At 42.6% G+C, this 23439-nt stretch overlaps 1 protein-coding gene across 1 annotated transcript in view; it reads right to left on the bottom strand.

Annotated features, from left to right (window-relative positions):
• ST3GAL5 (ST3 beta-galactoside alpha-2,3-sialyltransferase 5) overlaps positions 1–23439 on the bottom strand; it is a 66105-nt gene that overhangs the window by 5611 nt on the left and 37055 nt on the right. The window contains exons 4-5 of the mRNA XM_063457644.1: positions 19777–20117; positions 3593–3779 (exon numbers count right to left, since the gene is read on the bottom strand). Coding sequence (XP_063313714.1) covers positions 3593–3779; positions 19777–20117 — 528 coding nt within the window. The remainder of the gene's footprint in view (positions 1–3592; positions 3780–19776; positions 20118–23439) is intronic.

Here is a 23439-nt window from a genome sequence, read left to right as displayed (position 1 = left end):
TCCCGGTCCTCCGTGAGTACCTTGGGTGGTGGGGGTATTTCTCTGGCGGTTTGGCCATTTCTCTACTCCCCTCGTGGTTTTGCAGGCCGGAGTCTCAGTGTGTCCCTGTGGTATGGGAGCGTAGCCCTTCTGGGTGCTGTTTGCGGCTCTGTGTCGCTGCTTCTGGGTGATGCGCTGGCAGGCCTTGGTTGTGCTCGGAGCCGGCCGTGTCCCAGCCCCTCGAGTGCGCCATTTTGTTTTATTTAGTGGCGGTTCTTGTTTGGGAGCCCTCCGAGTCGGTTTGGATCCATGCCAGCGGTGTCGGATGCGCGGTCTGTGGTTTTTATGTCCGAGCATAGTTCTCATTTACGTCAGCGGCAAGGTCAGTCGTTTGGGTTTGTGGGCCCGTCGGGAGCTTCGTCCGCGCCCATTGCTTACTTTATCTGGGGGAGGGAGTGTGCGCCTGCTTAAGGAGTGTGTCGGTAATACCTTGGGTGAGCGTGTGGCCTTATTGTGAGCCTCCGCTTTTCGCTCTTTAGCCGTCATCTTCTCCAAGAACTTAGCTATTATGGCATCTAGCCTGGCCATGAGGTCGGGCCTCTCTGCGGTGTGATTCCACGTGGCGGCGGCCATTTTGCAGGGCCGCGCCTCGTCTCTCCGCTCGTTTGCCTCTTCCTTTCGGTTCTGTGCCCGTGTGTGTCCGCTTGGACCGAGATAACCCCAGCCGGTCAAGGGGGGGGGACAGGTTGCTGGCAGGTCCGTTTCTCCGGTTCGTTGACTGGGAGAGCGGCCGTCTCTCCCTGTCTCTGTCGCGTGTAGGCCCCAGTCAGCCATCGTGGGTTCCCGATCACCGAATCGCTTGTGGAAAGCGTCAGGCATATCAGCGGGACCTCCTTTATGCAGGTAAGGTATCCCGGTAGGTGTATGTCTCGTTTTTTGGCGAGTTAATGGTGCAAGTCGGTGAATCCAGCAGGAGCTCAGCCTTCGTGCGTCTGCTCCGCTTGCTGGCTTGGCCCCGCCCCCAACAAAAAAAGTTTTAACAAAACTTAAATTCAAAAATACTCTCCATGGATACGGTGATGCTAAAAATCAAACATAACTATTTAATAGATAAGCTAGCTGGTCAGGTCAAGAGTGCACTACCAGTATTTAACAAAGTGTGGCTTCCAAGGGAGAATCTAGAGGGACATTAAGGCATTCCAGCCCAGGGCGTCAGTCCTGCGACTGCGTCAAGTTACATAGTACTCATGTCAATGTATGGATTGTATGAAGTTTTGTTTTCGGTCTATACTTAAAGGAACACTAAAGAATCAGGAACACAAACATGTATTCCTGACCCGATCTAGTTCCCCTGGCACTCCCTTGCCTCCCTAAATATAGTAAAACCTTACTTGTACTCAAGTCTACAGCTGCTGCCTCTGCCCCTGATCTGCCTGTTTGACTGACAACAGAAGTGGTGGTCTGAGCAAATCACAATGCTTCTCCATAGGATTGGCTGAGACTGTCAAGGAGGCAGATCAGGGGCAGAGCCAGCACATGTCAAACACAGCCCTGACCAATCAGCACCTGAACCAATGCATCTCTATAAGAAAAGTTCAGTGTCTACATGTAGAGGGTGTGCAGCACTGCCCCAGGAAACACCTCTAGAAGCCATCTGAGGAGTGGCCAGTGGAGTTATCACTAGGCTGTAATGTAAACAATGCATTTTCTCTGAAAAGACAGTGTTTACTGCCAAAATGTCTAAAGGGAATGATTTTACTCACCAGAACAAATGCAATAAGCTGCAGTTGTTCTGGTGACTATAGTGTCCCTTTAACTCCTTAAGGACACATGACATGTGCGACATGTCATGATTCCCTTTTATTCCAGAAGTTTGGTCCTTAAGGGGTTAAATAATGAGAAAAAACCCTCTAAATAGGCAAGATAAAAAGTCTACCACGGATCTCACGTTTATAAGCGATGGTCCAGTGCCAGGCAAAGGACCCCTTACTCAACTTTTTTGGAAAATGAGAGGGTGCTGTGGAGCTTTCCTTTACACCTACACAATGGAAGAAGATTTTTGATCTAACACTAAATTATGTTACTTCCAGTAATTTTCAGGAATCAGCCTATAATATATCTGTCACTTTCATATAGAACCCCCAACTCTTACACATAATTGACTCTAAGAAGGATGACTAATGTTGGTGATGTAGGGGGCTGAGAGAAATTGGCTTCATATTGTGGTGGGAATGCCCATTAATCCGACATCATGCTATTATTATAAACAAGTCGGTGGAAGATCAAGAAGAGAAAGTCTGGGAGTGTATAAAGGTGCATTCTTACCATTATAAAATGTGGTATAATTATTTGCAAGTTGGCCTACAATGTGTCCAAAAATAATGAAAATGACAAAATTATGTTTATGTCAATCCAGGTCTCATTCTGTTTTCCTATCAGGTGCAGTGTTTCAATTCATGGTCACATTTTGTAACAAAGCTCAGCACAGAGGATGTTTTTGTGGCTTTTTGAGCAGATCCAGTAGAAATACACTGCCAGATAGTTCACAACCTTTTATATATAACCTCTCATGTAAGCTTGTTGGACAAGGACCCTCTTTGCCTCTTGTCGTCTTTGTTATATTCTGAATATTATTGTCAAATATCCCCATTCTATAATTGTAAAGCTATAAAATGTAATATAAATATGGGATCAGTACGTAGAGACTACATTTCGGAAATCCTGATTCTAGTAAGGTGAAGAGGCCAGGCACTGCGACGCGTTCTGAAGGTGGCAGGTCATTAGTAGAGATGAAGATTGAAAAATGGTTGAGTTTGCAGAAAGAGATAGTGTTTGATCAAGATAAGTTCCCATCTACAATGAGTGTTTCCTTCCACTATCTAATTGAAAGGTCAGACAACGTTGTGTAAAAATAAGTAGATAGTGCATTAACATCTTATATCCCAATCAGAGCTGGATTAAGGTTGCCCAGGGCCATAGACAGGTTGCCAGATTGATTTCCCTCATAGCACTCATGGCAAGATCTCTGGTGGTCCTGTGGAGGCAAGTTGGAGAGATGGATCACTGGTTGTCGGGTCACGGTGGGGGAGCATTGTCTACACCAATACTGAGTGCAGATCACTTTGAGAGCTTGCTCACTGTCCTGGCACTGTGCTGGCTGCAGAGCGTTGAGTCATTGAGAAGTGCCTGGAATGAGGATGCTCTTAAAGTGATTTATACCCAACAGAGGTGCAGACCACGTAGCTCTTTTGTTCAAGTAAAGAGGCACAGGAGAAGGAGGGAGACCTATTTTTTAGGACCAAGACAGCCACCGATGTTGCTTTATGAGTATTCTGGCTCTGACCCCTATTGTGTAACTGTAAAGGAATGTGTAGTATAAAGGTACTATAGAAATATTACTTCCGTACTGAAACACTTCTCTCCACATTACACGGTGTACTGTGTATAGCTAAACCAGAAACCCATGACAGCTTACAATTTTCTCAATTCGTATAAGCATTATGTCAAAAGGCAGCCTTGCTGAATCACCAGAAATCAAGTAACTAAAAAGCGGCAAATAGCATCAGGTGATGCTTTGTTGAGCTATTGTGTAAAAGGGGAAAATAGCACCCACCAAAGTTTCGTTTTTCAGTACTGACTGAAGCCACAGGAAGTCTGCATTCTTGTAAAGAACGGTCACGAACAGGCTACTGTTATTATATTCTTCTTCGGAGACAGGGGCCCCTTCTGGATAAGTCATCCTGATTGTTGTTTTGTTTCCAACATCCCACGTGTGTCCAGTCACCGGAGCATTGTTCAACCTAGAAATTAGATTTGGTTATTTAAAAAGGACTTTTGATTTTAAAAAAAATTTTGCTAAATTATTAATTATGTTACTGATCATTTATTACGCTTTTACGGAGTTTCTGTTCCGATGATAAAATATAAGCATTGAAAAAATATACATTCAAAAATATATATTTATAGCACAGACTGCCATCACAGGATGACGATGACAGTCAGTGGACCAGTAAGGATGATAGTCAAATAAAATCGATAAATTGTTGGGGTACTGTGGCTTTTCCGCACTTGGACTTTTTTTTATCTCTAAAATTAACTGTTTAGTGGACTAACAACAGTTTATGATGCTCCAGGCTTGAGGGACACAAGTCAGAAATGTAAAGTGCTCAGTTGTACAAAAATAAAAAACCATGCAAGTTAAAAGACAGCCATGAGGAGTATGAATAATATATATAATATGTATTTATATTATTCATATTCATATAATGAATATATATATTGCTATAAAGTTAGACCCGGGGGTCCGGCGGCCACGGGGGGCAGTTAAGGGTGAGATTACTTACATGAACTTGTCTCTGCTGCTATCTTTGTTATACTGCTACTCTAACTCCTGGTGCTTCCTGAATTTAACTTTTTAAGCGTACATTTTAAAACTGTCCTCTTTTTTTTTATTTTTACATTTTTTAAGGGTTACTCCAAAACATTATCGGAGTAACCTTCTTTGTGCTTAAAAGGGACACTGTAGGCACGCAGAACACTTCAGTCCATTGAAGTTATCTGGGTGCCAACTCCCATCACCCTTAACCCTGCAAGTGTAATTATTGCAGTTTTTATAAATGGCAATAATTAACTTGCAGGGTTAAAGGACCACTATAGGCACCCAGACCACTTCAGCTCAATGAAGTGGTCTGGGTGCCAAATCCCCCAGGTTTTAACCCTGCAGCTGTAAACATAGCAGTTTCAGAAAAACTGCTATGTTTACATAAGAGGCTGTCATATTGACTATCCTATAAGTGGGGATTATACCGCTGTATGCCATTCATACTAGAGCTGGTTCAAGCTCTACACGTGAGTAGGACTTAAATAGATTCTGTTGTCCAATAATCTATCCATCTGTAATAAACGTATTGCACCATCATTCCTCTCTCTTTTCCACATACGGATTAAAAGACCAATACCTCGCTACGTATCCTACAGGCGTGGATTGTACCGCTGTATGCCATCCACACTAGAGCTACTTTAAGCTCTACTACACGTGAGTAGGACTACTATAGACCTTGTCTTCCTGTTATTCACCTTCTGTATTAGACGTATTGCACCATTATTTTCTCCTCTTTTCACATATGGATGCGTCTCCATTTGGTCCATACAGAAAATATTCCCCTACTCTGGCCGTTGGCTGACCATCAGGCGTAATTTAGGACTTTGTTATGGTATCTCTCTCTTTTTGAAGGTTTTTTCCCTTTTCAGATTTACCATTTGATCTTTGCTTACTATTAGCTGTACTACAGTCAGCTTTGGTGCAACCTTTAGTTGTCTTGTCTTTTGTACCATCTTGTTAATAGGGCCTGGAGGGAACCTTATTTTTAGGTTTGCTGCCTTTTATTCTCCTCATTTATAGTATTGGTTTATTTTAGCGCTGTTTCCTTTGTTTGTGCTTTTCTAAATAATGGCTATACTCAGTAGTTAAGCAAAGTCCAAAGTCCAAGAGCTTAATGTGACCAAACATCATAAAATGATACACAGTTAGATAAATGATGCATGTTACATGTGATTTATGTTACAGTGATAACTCAGAGTTTTAAAGATTGTCACCTGCGTCAGGATTACATCTGTGTGAGGAGCATGCTGACGACAGATGTAAAATATGCACAGAATTGACATTTGGCAGTCCGGAATGGAGATTCTTTCTTTCTTTTTTTTTATTTAAGAATGTGGATTTCTATTAGGACACTCTAAGCACCAGAACCTTACCCTGGGTTCATTAGGGGCCTCTCCTAGTACATACAGACAGATACTCTTGCAGGGCAGGTCCAACTCGAGTTTCAGCTGACATCTCTCAGCCAATGAGCTAAGCCCTGCACTGCCACAAACTGCGGCAGGGCAGGGAGCAGTGTACAGCAGAACCCAGGTAATTATACATTAGCAAATGGTTTGACAACTTATATTCCAGGGGCACAAGGACCTTTTGGCTTCACTCGGGAGCTGACATCACCAGGAAAGGAGAGGTCACCAAGGGAGCCCAGTGCTGGATTAAGGTATGTGGCTGAAGGGAGGGGGGCTCTCCAAGAGCCTATAGTGCCAGGAAAACGGCACTTGCACTATAGGATCCCTTTAAGGTGCAATGGTAATTAGGTTGTCTAAATTATGGTATACAAGTACCATGTCGGTTTTATCTCACAAAATAAAGGGACAAAACAGCTTCCAAAATGCAGATTAGCCCCCATAAACTCAGATTAACAGTGAAACCTGAAAGTAAATGTATAACTGCTCTTGTATGTTTCCAGGAGACTTATCTTTGTAAAAATAATAATGCGTATATATATATATATATATATATATATATATATATATATATATATATATATATATATATATATATATACACACACACACACACACACACATATTTTTTTTACTTTTTAAAAAAAAACATTTTTTTAAAGATTGGCAGTGCTCATTAAATCAGAAATATATAGATAAAGTAGGGAGAATTATAGTATGACAGAAGAATTGCTAAAGTATAAAAGATCAATAAATTCCTTTCTAAAAGCCTAGATAAAATATCAAATATAAGAAAAGGTTATCGCATCACCTCTGGAAATTTGATTTGAGTAACCAACCCAATATGGTTATTCAAAAGTTAAGTTCACATATATTAAACAAAAATGCCTCAAAGTAAGGAATGGCAAGAAATATTAGAGAACTATGACCTTGATATGATATGGATGGACTTTTTATTCAACAGTACACACAACCATTGCTCCCGTATCGATTTATTTCTATGTGATAACAATATTCTGCAATTTGTGAAGATAGCAAAAACAGAGATTACCGCATGGTCGGTGACCTTATATTGATCATTTTTCATGCGGAAAACCTAACCTAAAGGAAGAGGTGCATCATGATTCAATTGTGCACTGACAGACAATGCACATATAAAGGAGATTTTAAGAAAAATATGATGGAATACTGCAGGTATAACCTTTACACATAGCTAGCACACAGAGAGGTAATAAGGGGGTATCTTATTCAGTTAGATCATGGAGGGAAATGAGAGCATTAGTATCTCAGGCGCAATTATTCCAATAATTAAAGGAACACTCAAAGCTTACTGTGCTGTAGTAGTTATAGTGCCATCAGTACCCTTTGCATCCCATATTATAAACAAACAATCAGGTTGTTGGGTTTAGCTCAGAGTGAGAGCAACCGGTGGACCCCAGGTAATAAGAAACTGATCTTAAATGGCCTGAATACTTACAATGGGGGGCGCACCACGGCACTCCTGGCACCATAACTACTAGAGAGCACAGTAGTGATTGTGGTGACTAGAGTATTCCTTTAACCCCTTAAGGACCAAACTTCTGGAATAAAGGGGAATCATGACATGTCACACATGTCATGTGTCCTTAAGGGGTTACAAACATTAGAGAAAAGCCATAAGCATGTATCATTCAAAATACCTCTTTGCAAATATTAAATTAAAAAAGAAGAAATCATAGGAACTAAATAAAGTACAGATGTTAGATACAGAAACAGTACAGCGTAAATTAGGTCAAGTTCAACGTTCCCACGAAAAATGATTATCCAGTGGGTTAAAACAAACACAAAGCAGAAAACTGTTCCTACCCTCAGCAAATAGCATGACCATTATACACCCAATGGCTAATACCAACAAATTGTATTAAAGCTCTCTATAACCTTTAGGCAGTTTAAAAAAAAAACAATTACGGTACCAATTCTAAATATGAGGCTATTGAAAAATTGTTGGCAGGTGATTATTTACTAGAGTTCATATCAGCTCACTTGGATATTTTAGAAGTTCCCGTATTCAACGTCATTAAAGCCGTTTTCTCAACAATGTGTCTGAGCATAGAGTCCTGGGTTCTAAAGGCTACTCTAATTACTATTATATGAGGTTTCAAAAGAGTTTGGCACCACCTATAACGGTATTATTTAACAGAATTCAACAATAAAGGCCTATTGCAATTGAAATGTTAGAAGCAAACATTATATTATTACAAAGCCCAGAGAAATCCCTAATTGTATACAGGATTCTGAAACCAATCTCCCTAAGATTACGTTTTACGTTCTAGTTTTACCCAAGTAGACTAAATTTAATATCACTGACATTACTATGTCTAGCATATTTTCATATCGAGGGATAAAGCTTACAAAACCTCCTTAAAGCAGCACCGTCATGGCCGAATCCTGTTTTGTTTTTTTAACCCCCCTCCCGACTCCACTACATCCAATTGTCCCCCTTATTACCCCCAAATGCTCCTAAGCCCCCTATTACTTTTTAAACATCTCTATTTTCTGACCGGACCCAAGTCCTGGGCGCCGCCATCTTTGGGTGGGTAGATGAAGTCCCTGTGGGATACGTCATCTGCCCACACTAGATAGCGCTGTGAAATTCCTGCGCATGCCCAGTTAAACACATGGGCATTCAAACGAGAATTTCATCTATTCATTTATTCGGCAGAATTTTAATTTGAAAAGCAACCATTTACAGTGTTATGAGTCAAATTACACAGCTTTTCTACAAGTGCTGCGAATTAAAGGTTACTGAAAAAGCGGATGGTGGCACCCTCGAACTTCCCAGTCCCCATCTCTCTGGAACGGGCTAGAATAGCAGAGCGTACAGCTACATCTCTCGTGACTATGATGGTGTTTCGTGGGGCTGTCTCTGGAGCTGTGCCCGCATTCCTGACTCTGAAAGTAGTTATCATGTTAGGGTCTGGGTTCCCTTTTAAACCTGTTCACTATAAGCTTTTGGGCATATGTCAGGAGTGTTTCCCCCTGCACGTTTTCAGGGATACCTCTCAAGCGTACGTTCCTGCGTCTGTGGCGGTACTCTAATGCTGCTACCGTGTGGTTCAGTCTCTGTATTTGCAGCTCCATCTCTGCCACCTTAGTTTCTGTCTGCTGTAGCCTTGAGTCTCTCGCCTTGTCGCGCTCTTCTGCCCCTTGGAGTCGCATCTTCAGCCTCCCCCCTATGTCAGGGATAGGATTGTAGTACATCCTCGTCCTCCCCCCCTGACTCCATGTGGCTCGCCGCTGGCCATCTAGGCCGCTCAAACGAAAGTCTTATATCTCGCTGGTTAGGGGGATCCGGGCCGTGCGACTTGCGTTTTTTGCACCCCATATTGACTTTGGTGGGGTGGTGCAGTGGATTGGCTCGTTCGGGTATGTTTTGCAGCTTTATTTTGAGATAATATCTCTGTATTCTGCCAAGATCCACAGATGCACGTCTGGTCCGTTGCTTAGTCGGCCATGCCCCCTACTTTGTCTTATGTTTTAATGAAAACTAGAGCAGACAGGAAGAAATGAAGAACAGATCCTGACAGAGGGAGAGAAGAGGGATCGATTGGGGAAAGGTAAGTTCGAAATGAAAGGTCCTGCTTTAAGATAAATTATGAACAAAACCTAGAAACAAAATAGAAATGTGGAAAAGGCTGGACTTACTATGACGGAGTACAATTAATGCAGTGAAATTATCTATCAAACATTCTATATCTTTTTTTTACACCCTACCAATTCATGTACTCTCAGGATTACTTAAAAAAAACAGCACCACATTTATGATAAGAAATTTTCCTAGAATTGAAACATAACTTCATGGTTGCCTTCGAGATTAAGTGTACTGGGAATACTTGACGTTTGGATGCATTATCTCATTACTAATCCTTACCAGAGAGTTGACAATACAAAAATAACACCCAAGTGTTTGTCTGTTACTTGGAGACAAGAATTTATTACTACAATATACTGTACATTGCGGCTTTTGTAACGTTTATCCAGTTTTGGTTTTAACTCAACATCCATCCTGCTGTTAATACTCATCGTGTACCACAAAAGTGGGAATTACCCATATTACTATAAGCAGCAAAAACATGTAACTAAAAAGTTAAAGAGACAAAAAATAATAATTTATATCTCAGCAAAAAGAATCAATGCCAGCTAAACAAAATAACTTATTTGCAAACCTACATGGCTATTCACCAACGAGGAGGTCAAAAGAGCTAAGTTGTCTGTTTGTGGGGTTTTACACTCTATCTAAGTGGCTTCCTTGTGAAAAATGAAAATGTAATGTACATCTATCATCATGGAAAAAGAAACTATCAATTATAGATTGTAAACTGGGTCAGAAAGACAGTTCACTTTATCCTACATAGTTGGAACCTTCTGCGTCGGTTTAAAGCCCCTATTGTTAAATGTAAAGAATGCACATCTAGATCCATATTAGATAGACCAAATAATATGGGTACTGGGGCAACTTAGACCAGTTTGTTCTTTAATTTATTTTTTTTCTCAAACACTCAATGTTTAGTGTTAAAGGACCACTATAGTGCCAGGAAAACATACTCGTTTTCCTGGCACTATAGTGCCCTGAGGGTTCCTCCCACCCTCAGGGACCCCCTCCCGCCGGGCTGGATGGAGAGGAACTTTCCTCTTTCTCCAGTGCCGGGCGGGGAGCTCTCCTCCTCTCCGCCTCCTCGTCCGAATGCGCATGCGCGGCAAGAGCCGCGCGCGCATTCAGCCAGTCCATAGGAAAGCATTCTCAATGCTTTCCTATGGACGCTGGCGTCTTTTCACTGTGATTTTCACAGTGAGAAGCGCGGAAGCGCCTCTAGCGGCTGTCAATGAGACAACCACTAGAGGCTGGATTAACCCATTTATAAACATAGCAGTTTCTCTGAAACTGCTATGTTTATAGAAAAAAGGGTTAACCCTAGCTGGACCAGGCACCCAGACCACTTTATTAAGCTGAAGTGGTCTGGGTGCCTATAGTTGTCCTTTAAGGTTGGATTTAAGGGAATAAACATTATTGCAACCCATAGCACCTATTGTGCACCATTTTCTTAAACATGGAGGGAAACAGGAATGGATAAGATACACCAACGTCTTCAATATTCAGGCATCATCATATTCTGTAAATTGTATAGATAATGACTCTTACCAGTCAGGATGGATGGACTAATCCCTAATCTGCAGCACACGTCAGTCACAGTTAAGTTTACCAGCATTTAGACACAATAGTTTAGGCACGGACTATACAGAACATATACTCAGAAACAAACCGATAACATCTGAATCACTAACAGAGACAAACGACAATCAGAAGAAAACACACAGACACGGACTAGAAAACGTTAAAGAATTAACAATGCCCCCATCTAACTCGTACAACACATGTTCCAGAGTGATACATTGGGGTATGATACAGCTACATAGGCTCACAGAAATGGAGTGTAGTCCTCACTGTAACTTCTCTCAGAATGGACAATAGCGTTAGTCACCATTTATGGAAGTAATAAGAGGTAGTCTACACATGGGATTAGACAATAGATGTATTCAGCAGCTGTGAGAAGAATACTAGGTATTCCATGGCCCAGAGGGGACAGTAAAGGTATTCACCGACTGTGAATGCAATAGAAGATAGAGTATTGTCAGGGCATGCATTGTGAACTTGGGAAGATAATTTAGCAATTCTTGTATCCACTAGCTACAGCTACAGAGAAAAAAAAAAAAAAACAACCTGCTGACATTTCTGCAAAGAATATTATCCACTATAAAGTCACCAAACAGTGAATATCAAACTTGTCACGTCGAGTTCTTCCTCTGTTGCATAAGCTACACCATATTTAAGATGCTAATGGTAGCATATTGATTTAAGAGCCATTAAGTTGGGGAAGCCCTAGAATGTGGAGGGAAGGGGAGCACATCCACAGCTGTTGAACTGCAACTCCTGCGATGCAATGCCAGTCTTACAGCTGGCAAAGCATTGTGGGATTTATAGTTCTCTATTAAATGGGAATCTATCGTTTGGGCCACCCATGTTATATTTTTATGGCATATATGCTGAGTCCAGTCACTGCAAAAAATGACTACCCCCAGGTTCCATTCTCCTTAAAAGGATACTATAAGCACCAAAACAACTTTATCTTAATGAAGCAGTTTTGGTCTATAGGTCATGCCCCTGCAGTCTCACTGCTCAATTATCTGTCTAGACATCCAGACATCACAACATCACAACATGCAAAAACTAATTTCAGGGTGGTGGCTTCATCAGCTACTGCACCGCCCCTCCTCTCCCCCTCCATTTACCAACTGGTATAACTTTGCTGCAGCTCTGATAAGAAGAGATTTGCAACCAGCATGCCAGAACCTCCCTGAAAAGATGAGGGAGGGAAGACATGACTGATGACATTATAAGGGGATGGTACTAAGGGGGATACAATGTTTCAAATTAGGGACATAATAAGAAGGGGTAAAAGGGGAGGGTACTCACCAGTCTCCTGAAAGAAGCGTAGTGAAGCTAGCTTTCCCCCCTGCCTGTCCTAAAATGCAAGTATGTATGTTTGTTTTGTAGGTGCTATTGTTTTCTTTTTGTTTTGTCACAGCTCGCGGTAGTCCTGGCCAGCGCAGTTAAATATGGAAGGTGGTGCCCAAGTGGCTTGGGGAGTCGCAGCCTGCTGAGAGCGGATGGGGGGGTAGGCTTGTGAAAGAATTTACCTTGATTCCAAGGTTCAAGCTTGTACGTGACATATCAGATAGCCTATATTAAAATTGGCTAACTTGGACTCAGGAAATGCTTAATGCTTAAAATGCTACTCAAGACCATACATGTCTAGTTTCGGGAGCAGATAGCCCCCAACTGAGCTGTCTCTCCTAAATCAGTCTGTAAATCAGCTCTCTTTCCCGGAACTTGTCTGTTATATGTACATGACGTTCATCCCTAGGTCTTATCTGTACTCCTCCCCTGTTATTTCACTCTCTTCCTACTACTGTTTTATGAATATTTGCATGTAAGCACTTACTTTTTAATGTATAAAAGCACAAACTGTTAAAATAAAGGTTGGAGGCTTATTTTGATAACCAACATGCAGCTGGTGTCTAATTCACGCTTCTCCAAGTGCACTTGATACAATTTGGGATCCCCCGAATATAACAAAGATCAATATTAGATCTAGAACAGGCTGCCCCGGACTCTTGGTACATGTTGGATAGAGCGGTCTGTTGATGAAACACCCCAACAGCTGACAGAGTTAAGATGCTGGCAATAAGTTATCAATAAAGCTGTGGCCATTGCCCTTACCCATATCAAGAGTTCTCGTGTATTTATTGGGCAACCGGTGGTTGGGTTTTCTGGTCAGCAGTCAAGCGCTTTACAGTAAACCATCAACTGTGAAGATGTAATTTTCAATTTACTAAATGGTGTTGTGGTTTCACATGCTCAAAAAAAACAAAACAAAAAAAAAACAATCTTTACTAGTGTAAATGCTACACCTAATGAGACCCGGCAAAAGATCTCACTAGAGGAGCTATGCCCGTGCAATGAACTCTTTCGAGGCTGCATGGAGAACTCAGAAAAAGGAAAGTACTGTGCCTAGCATGATATTATATGAAAGATAAAGAAATAAGAGAGACAGGTCTCTCCATAATAAATCACAAATAAAATATAGTGTAGGAAAAACTGGAGTACCCAAAGACCCCCTTCAAAAACCAAAAGCTCCCTGGGTTAGCGCACTCCCTCCTTCTCAAACCAATGGGCAGTGGGTAGAGATAAACATTATATATGGCACAGGCGATCTCCAGCATCCAGGGGGCTTTATATACATGTGCCCTCACTTCAGTCAAATGGGCTCTAAGTTCCTTACACTGTTGTGAAAATGAATGGCCCCTTTTAAATGACCCTAGAGATGCCCAGTCTCCTGAGCACATACACTGGCGTGCTTTGGGTGACTATGCATCTCCAAGCCAGTAACAAAACCCCACAATATGTCAATATACAATGCCAAGAGAGTTTCTAATGTGTCTCAGGAGAGATATAGGGAATATAGTAATATATTAAAGGGACACTATAATCACCAGAATAATAGCTCCCTTCAGGCTTTTTTCATGCAAACACTGCCTTTTCAGAGAAAAGGCAGTGTTAACATTGCCTCTAGGGACACCTCCAAGTGGCCACTCTCCTCATGGAGACACTGAATTTTCCTCATAGAGTTGCACTGATTCAATGCATCTCTATGAGGAGGTCCTGATTAGCCAAAACAGCATTTGGCCCCGCCCCTGTGCTGATTTTAGCCAATCCAGTGCTTTCCTATGGCAAAGCATTGGATTGGCTAAAAATCAGCCATTTTGATGATGCCACAAAGGGGGCGGAGTCAGCGCCAGCAGACCGGCGCTGCGCTGCAAATAAGGTGCGTTTAAACTTTTATAGGGGGCAAGCCACCTATATGGTGGGTTTTGCACTATAGCGTCAGGAATATTTGTTTGTGTTCCTGACCCTATAGTGTTCCTTTAATATAGGTGTACTTATTACCGCTCACACAGACATTTTATCAAGTGAATTTAATAAAGATATTTATTTCAATTCAATTTAGCTTTTGCTCAAATTAAAGGGACTCGCTAAGCACTAGAAGGACTAAAGTTTGATGTTTCATAAGATGGTCCCTGAATTCTTAGCAGTGTAAAAGGTAAGCAATTTTTTTTTTGTCTCAAAGCAAAGGAGAACACAATAATGAAAGAAATGAGTCCCTCTTTCACATAAGATATTATTTTTATTAGTATTTATATAGCGCCAACACATGACAGATCGCTTTAGTATTATAGAATGATATTGTCCGGATTCTTGCCCAAGGACACCGTTAATGTTGATGTAATCAGCCGATACATCTTAATAATTGAGATATTTTAAACACACACACATTGTAACGGAGCTCCCTGTATCCCTGGCTGGGTACCTCCGCCAAGGACCGCTTCCTAGCTGGAACAGGGAACAAGCTGCCGCACTTCTGCCCACAGTCACCATGGCTTGACTGGGGTCATGGAACCGCTCCCTCCTGCAGCCGAATGGGGAACTTGCTCAAGCCACCCCCAGGCACTGGACGATACTTAGTCCTGGGAGCTCTAGTCCTTACAAGGTCTTTCCCTGTTGAATCCTCCACACTGGAACAATGATTAATGAGTAGCCCTTTCCCCTTCCAGTAACCAGACAACAAATTGTTCTGGGATTACAAGCTGGAATACCTTTAAACTGTCCAGATGGCCTGCTTTTATACATTTCTGAACACAGACAAGCACGTCCATGACACTCCCACAGAAAACAGGATAATCCCTCCCCTATGCCTGGGAAATAATGGAGGAACTGTACAAAACTCAATTATCTACAGGCACAAAAACCACATATTTCACAAACACCCCAAAAGTACCTTAAAAATACATGAAACCACCACAAAAGTTACATCCCCTGATTGCCCCAATCTGGGTGACCAACATATCCAAAAATTAACCAGATCGGTTCAGGGGTTCGGGAATTTCCTGGAAGTCCTAATTTGACCGACCACACACGAGACTCCTGCCCAAAACAAACCGAACAAACTACAGAACATACCGTATATACTCGAGTATAAGCCGAGTTTTTCAGCCCATTTTTTGGGCTGAAAAACCCCAACTCGGCTTATACTCGAGTCAGAGTCTGTATTATGGCAATTTGCATTGCCATAATACAGACTGGGGGAGAGGGGGGCTGGCAGAGCTGTAACTTACCTGTTCTGCAGCTCCTGTCAGCTCTCTCCTCCTCTGCGCCGTCCGTTCAGCACCTCGGTCAGCTCCCAGTGTAAGTCTCGCGAGAGCCGCGGCTCTCGCGAGACTTACACTGGGAGCTGACAGAGGGAGCTGCACAGACCGCGCGGAGGAGGAGAGAGCTGACAGGAGCTGCAGGAAAGGTAAGTACAGCTCTGCCAGCCCCCCTCTCCCCCCCACTGAACTACCAATGCTGGACCACCAGGGAAGGAGAGCCCCCCTCCCTGCCATATATCAAGCAGGGAGGGGGGACGAAAAAAAAAATATAAATAAAATAAAATAATAAAAAAAAAAGGGGTATAAGGACCACTATGGGAGGGGGGGGGGGTATAAGGACCACTATGGGAGGGAGGGGGTGGGTTAAGGACCACTATGGGAGGGAGGGGGGTATAAGGACCGCTATGGGAGGGAGGGGGGGTATAAGGACCACTATGGGAGGGAGGGGGGGGTGTAAGGACCACTATGGGAGGGAGGGGGGGTAAGGACCACTATGGGAGGGAGGGGGGGGATAAGGACCACTATGGGAGGGAGGGGGGGGATAAGGACCACTATGGGAGGGAGGGGGGGGATAAGGACCACTATGGGAGGGAGGGGGGGGGATAAGGACCACTATGGGAGGGAGGGGGGTATAAGGACCACTATGGGAGGGAGGGGGGGATAAGGACCACTATGGGAGGGAGGGGGGGATAAGGACCACTATGGGAGGGAGGGGGGTATAAGGACCACTATGGGAGGGGGTGGGATAAGGACCACTATGGGAGGGAGGGGGGTATAAGGACCATTATGGGAGGGAGGGGGGGTATATGGACCACTATGGGAGGGATGGGGGGGGATAAGGAACACTATGGGAGGGAGAAGGGGGATAAGGACCACTATGAGAGGGAGGGGGTGGGATAAGGACCACTATGGGAGGGGAGGGGGAAGTAAGGACCACTAGGGGAGGGGAGGGTAAGGACCACTAGGGGAAGGGTGAGTCAGGACCACTGGGGGGGGAGTGAAGGAACACGGGGGTGGGGAGTGAAGGAACACGGGGGTGGGGAGGTAAGGACCACTGAGGGAGGAGGAGGGGAAGTCAGGACATATGGGGGGGGGAGGGGGCGGCAAAAAATGTTTTGCCTACGGCGGCAAATATCCTTGCACCGGCCCTGCACACACTGCATTCACACACTGCATTCATGCACACACACACTGCATTCATGCACACACACACTGCACTCATACACACACGCTGCACTCATACACACACACATACGCACACACTGCATTCATTATACACACACTGTAAATAAATATTCAATTAATATATTTTTTTTAGGATCTAATTTTATTTAGAAATTTACCAGTAGCTGCTGCATTTCCCACCCTAGTCTTATACTCGAGTCAATAAGTTTTCCCAGTTTTTTGGGATAAAATTAGGGGCCTCGGCTTATATTCGGGTCGGCTTATACTCGAGTATATACGGTAGTCAATATTCTTACCCTGGAGCTTGTTTCCCTTGTTCGTGGGAACAGTTCCACCGAACAGCGTCTTCCTATGTGTTGAAGAACCGAGTGCAGGTGATGCTGGAAGTCCAGCTGTGTCTGTTTTCAATTCCATGAACTCGACGACCAAACACTGCTACCTGCATTCGTGTGAACAAGATGGCTGCTACCTTGTGGTCGTCCATAGGAAATGCGGCCACCCAGACGAACACTGCGGTGCAAATTGCTACAAAGTAGCAAATTAGGCTTAATGGTCTCTGGTTTGTGTGGCCGTTCGGTTCTCGAACCATATAGTCCAAATACACGAACGGATACTTTTACATTGCATATTTCAGGATCCATAGTCTGTAGGCAGGAGGCTGGCAAGCAGGCTCCTCCAGGCGCATGTGGCAAACTCACATGAGGAGAGTTTGTCACACATATTTGAGTTTTTTTAGCTGAAATTATGGGTTTAACCTCTTAAGAACCAATGACAGGACCAGGGCCGGCCCATCCATTGGCAGCAGTGGTGCCACGGCTCCAGGCAGCATTTTTACAGGGGCGGCATTTTGCCACCCCTGTACACTGTAAAGTGCCTGCTGTGGGGCCTGGGCCGTCTATGAATGTATGCGATGAGAGAGAGAGAGAGAGAGAGAGAGAGAGAGAGAGAACGAGAGAACGAAAGAAAGAGAGAACGAAAGAAAGAGAGAAAGAAAGAAAGAAAGAAAGAGAGAAAGAAAGAGAAAGAAAGTGAGAACGAGAAAGAGTGAGAACGAGAAAGAGTGAGAACGAGAAAGAGTGAGAACGAGAAAGAGTGAGAACGAGAAAGAGTGAGAACGAGAAAGAGTGAGAACGAGAGAGAGTGAGAACGAGAGAGAGAGAGAAAGAGAGAGAAAGAAAGATATATATGTATGCACACTTTTGGGCCCCTGCTACCTTGTCCTGTGGCGAGGGGGCCCAGAAGTCTTAGGTTTCCCTCCTGCAGCTTCACATGTGCGCTTCTCGCAAACCGCGAGAGCGTTGCCATGGCAACGCTCTGGCGTGCATTACGTGCCATGCGGAGCATTGCCATAGCAACGCACAATCGGCTCATGAGAGGAGAATACAGAAAGCTGCAGGAGGGAAAGAGCATACTTCTGTGCCCCTCTCCACAGGACACAGCAAAATGTGCCACTGGACCACCACGGAAACTAGTGTCCCCCTCCCTGACCACAGGTAAGAGGCAGGGAGGGGGAAATACATTTTATACAGTATTTCATCCTTCGACCCAGGCAGCACAATGTCTTGGGCCAGCCCTGGACAGGACAATTGATGATACAATGGTCCTTATATTATATTTTTCTGTACATAGGTCTTTTTTCATATACATGTAATAAAAAGCCGCTGTACAGCTGACTTAAAGGGACACTATAGGTATCAAAACCAACATTAGCTTAATGAAGTTGTGTTTGTGTATAGATCATGCCCCTACAGTTTGACTCAATTCTCTGCCAATTAGGAGTTAAATCACTTTAGTTTCTGTGTATGCAGCCCTAGCCACACCTCCCCTTTCTGTAACTCACTCAGCCTGCATGAAACAATGGTTTTATTTTCAATCAGACGTTAACTTGCTTTACAGGTTTTTAGCTCCTGCTCTGTAAATTGAACTTTAATCACCCACAGTAAGTGACTGCAGGGTTCTAGAAGGGTATTAACAAACAGGAGATTTGAAATTCTAAACAGACTGCTATACAGGGATTTTAAACATTAGATGTCTCTATACAGTGTTTAGGAAGGATGTGCAAGTCACATACAGGTATAACAAGCGCTGCATAAACAAAATGATTTATCTCTTAAATTGCAGATAACTGACCAGTGAGACTGCAGAGGCATGATCTATACTCCAAAATTGCTTCATTAAAGGGACACTATAGTCACCAGAAAAACTACAGCTTATTGTAGTTGTTCTGGTGAGTCTAGTCAGTCCATGGAGGCTTTTTGCAGTAAACACAGTCTTCCCAGAGAAAAGGCAGTGTTTACATTACAGCCCAGAGACACCCCCAGTGGCCACTCCTCAGGTGCTTCATGTGTGGTGCTGCACAGTGTGCAGTATAGACATTCAGTTTCTCCACCCTCTGCATGCAGACACTGAACTTTCCTCACAGAGATGCATTGCTTCTATGCATCTCAATGAGGAGATGCTGATTGGCCAAGCCAGCATTTGGCCCCATCCCCACTCTACCTCCTTGACGATTTTAGCCAATCCAATACTTTTCCTAGGAGAAAAGCATTTGATTGGCTGAGGTCATCACTTCTGATGACAGCCAAGGTGGCAGATCAAGGGCAGAGCCAGCACCAGCAGACTGGAATAAAGGTAAGATTTTACTATATTTAGGGGGGCAAGGTGGGGTCAGGGGGGCTAGCTGCATTTCTAACACTATAGGGTCAGCAATAAAGGATTGTGTTGCTAACCTTATGGTGTACCTCGAAGCTAAAGTTGTTTTGATGCCTATAAAGTCCCTTTGAAGATTATACATAAAAAATATTTAGAAGGTACAGCTTCTAATACTTCATGAGCAGGACACTCCAAACTAGTATCTTGAGGGACCGGATTGTCATGACAGCCTTGAAAATCATTGGTTCTTTTTAAGGGGATAGGGATTTTTAAAAAGTCTCCATTAGTATAAAAATACATGTATATATTGTATTTACAATATAATAATTATTGTAAACATACCAAAGCATGAATTTCCCTTCCTTTCCTTACCTGATTGTAATATCAAATTCGTCCACTATTTTCCCAAGGTCCAGCCCTCGAAGGATTCCCCCGCTCCCAATTACAACACAACGCTTGCAAGACTTGGAGCTTAATCCTTTAGGAAGGTCAACGTCGGGCATTATTTGCAGGATGTCTTCAAGCTGTTCTACATAGCTGTGAAACCCAAACGGGGGCTCGTATTTGTGCCAGGATTTACCAAGATCTTCTTTGCTTGTGAAAGCAGCCAAGTTAGCGTTGTACCGTTTCTTAAACATGCGTCCCATTGCAGATTTTGCAAACGCTGGCCGGCACTCTGATTCCAACACTTTTTTGGCAAAGGATTTTGCTCTCTGAAGTTAAATAAAATAAACCAATAAGATATTAATATACAATTAGAAATGATACCCATAAGATAAGCTAAGGCTTTACTGAGCAGCCATTTACTGTATTCTACTGAAGACAATGCATGCATAGGGTTGCAATATTTAGTCTTGAATTTGGAACAGATATAACAAAAGCTGATTTCAGGGCAGTATTTAACCCATGAAGTATATGGATTTTTTTTTTATAGGCATCCTTAATTAAACGTTAAATTAGTCAGGATCTGACAATCCTAAAACGTCACAAAAAAGCAAGTGAGGGTGGAGTGAGCATAGGTGAGTGCTGCCCATTTAATTAAGGTGTGCATCCCAGGTTTTACATTAACTCCTAAATGGCACTGCTTCAGGGGTAAAAGATCAGCATGGTGAAAAGGGGGGTTAAACAACTAATGAAAATTTAGTCACACTATTATTCATATTCATGAAAGTAACTAAAGCTTTAAAGTAATTTTACTTACAAAAAAAAAATAATATGGCATATACCTAGGCAGTGAAATTACAGGAGTTGGATCTTTAAACCCTTCAGGACGAAGTCAATAGTACACGTTCTGATCAAAACAAAATGTAAACAAAACCTGGAATTTGCGCTATATGTCTGTTCAACCGTAATTCACCTCTTTCATATTAAAGGAACACTATAGTCACCTAAATTACTTTAGCTAAATAAAGCAGTTTTAGTGTATAGATCATTCCCCTGCAATTTCACTGCTCAATTCACTGTCATTTAGGAGTTAAATCACTTTATTTCTGTTTATGCAGCCCTAGCGACACCTCCCCTGGCTATGATTGACAGAGCCTGCATGAAAAAAAAACTGGTTTCACTTTCAAACAGATGTAATTTACCTTAAATAATTGTATCTCAATCTCTAAATTGAACTTTAATCACATACAGGAGGCTCTTGCAGGGTCTAGCAAGCTATTAACATAGCAGGGGATAAGAAAATCTTAATGAAACAGAACTTGCAATAAAGAAAGCCTAAATAGGGCTCTCTTTACAGGAAGTGTTTATGGAAGGCTGTGCAAGTCACATGCAGGGAGGTGTGACTAGGGTTCATAAACAAAGGGATTTAACTCCTAATTGGCAGAGGATTGAGCAGTGAGGCTACAGGGGCATGTTCTATACACCAAAACTGCTTCATTAAGCTAAAGTTGTTCAGGTGACTATAGTGTCCCTTTAAGTGCACCCACACTTATTATATATAATTTTGTTCAGGAAAAAAGGGCCTCTAATTTCCCAACTATTCATATACGAAACATAACTTATGAATAAAATTTAAAAAAACCTGAGAAATTACGATTTTTTTTTTTAAAAATATGTAATTCCGCCCGACATTTTAGCAGTAAATGTCATAATACTGTTAGCTTTTACTGCAATAAAATGCACATATTTGTAATCAGCAAAGTCTCACGAGTACAACAGTACCCCCCATTAACAGATTTTACGGTGTTTTGGAAAGTTACAGGGTCAAATATATCACATTCCATTTTTCGTTTTTTTTCACATTAAAATTTGCCAGATTAATAATGTTACCTTTGAGACCGTGCCGTAGCCCAGGAATGAGCATTACCCCCATGATGGCATACCATTTGCAAAAGTACACAACCCAAGGTATTGCAAGTGGGGTATGTCCAGTCTTTTTTAGTAGCCACTTAGTCACAAACACTGGCCAAAGTTAGCGTTTATATTTAGTATTGTGTGGAAAAAAAGCAAAAAACAAACATTTGGCTAGTGTTTGTGATAATAATGCTGTCACTGGATTGGGCGAGAATAATGCGGTCACTGGATTGGGCGAGAATAATGCGGTCACTGGATTGGGCGAGAATAATGCGGTCACTGGATTGGGCGAGAATAATGCGGTCACTGGATTGGGCGAGAATAATGCGGTCACTGGATTGGGCGAGAATAATACGGTCACTGGATTGGGCGAGAATAATACGGTCACTGGATTGGGCGAGAATAATACGGTCACTGGATTGGGCGAGAATAATACGGTCACTGGATTGGGCGAGAATAATACGGTCACTGGATTGGGCGAGAATAATACGGTCACTGGATTGGGCGAGAATAATACGGTCACTGGATTGGGCGAGAATAATGCGGTCACTGGATTGGGCGAGAATAATGCTGTCACTGGATTGGGCGAGAATAATACGTTCACTGGATTGGGCGAAAATAATACGGTCACTGGATTGGGCAAGAATAATACGGTCACTGGATTGGGCGAGAATAATACGGTCACTGGATTGGGCGAGAATAATGCTGTCACTGGATTGGGCGAGAATAATGCTGTCACTGGATTGGGCGAGAATAATGCGGTCACTGGATTGGGCGAGAATAATACGGTCACTGGATTGGGCGAGAATAATACGGTCACTGGATTGGGCGAGAATAATACGGTCACTGGATTGGGCGAGAATAATACGGTCACTGGATTGGGCGAGAATAATACGGTCACTGGATTGGGCGAGAATAATACGGTGACATTTATTGGGCGAGAATAATACGGTCACTGGATTGGGCGAGAATAATACGGTCACTGGATTGGGCGAGAATAATGCTGTCACTGGATTGGGCGAGAATAATGCGGTCACTGGATTGGGCGAGAATAATACGGTCACTGGATTGGGCGAGAATAATGCTGTCAATCGATTGGACGAGAATAAAAACATAATCCAGTCACAAGCGTTTAAGAAAGTTCACATGAGGTTATAAATAGAGGTGTAACGGGACCCCTCAGGTAACATTATGATGGTAATAGGTGTACGAGGAAGCAGATTAAAGCTATCAGGTAGAATCAACATACTACAAGCTGCAACAACGTTATTTAATGCTCTCACTCCGCTGGATAAATAATGCAGTCACTGGGCTGTGTGAGAATAATGCCATCATTCTACAAGCGAGAATAAAGATATAATCCAGTCACAAGCCAGTATAAGCAATTAAGAACGTTCATATGAGGTTATACATGATGATAGGCATGTATTATTTATTTATAAAATATTTTACCAGGATGGATACATTGAGATTTCTCTCATTTTCAAGTATGTTCTGGCTACAGTTGATAGGGGTGTAACGGGATTAATATGTTTGTTGGTTTAAGGTAGAATGGACTTGGAACATGTAGCCAAAATATGGAGATTTGATCCAGTTTGGATATTAATGCACTTAACTTTTAAGGTGTGTTATCAGTTTTGTCACAACATGCTGTTGAGAGAATAGGCCCCATAGTGTTTGTTTTGCAAAGGAATCAAACAATCAACCAAAGCAAATCCAAACAACAAAGCAAGGGTT

This window comes from Pelobates fuscus, chromosome 6 (assembly GCF_036172605.1).
Source record: "Pelobates fuscus isolate aPelFus1 chromosome 6, aPelFus1.pri, whole genome shotgun sequence".
Classification (NCBI taxonomy): Eukaryota; Metazoa; Chordata; class Amphibia; order Anura; family Pelobatidae; genus Pelobates; species Pelobates fuscus.
This window is presented reverse-complemented; position numbering and strand designations above follow the sequence as displayed.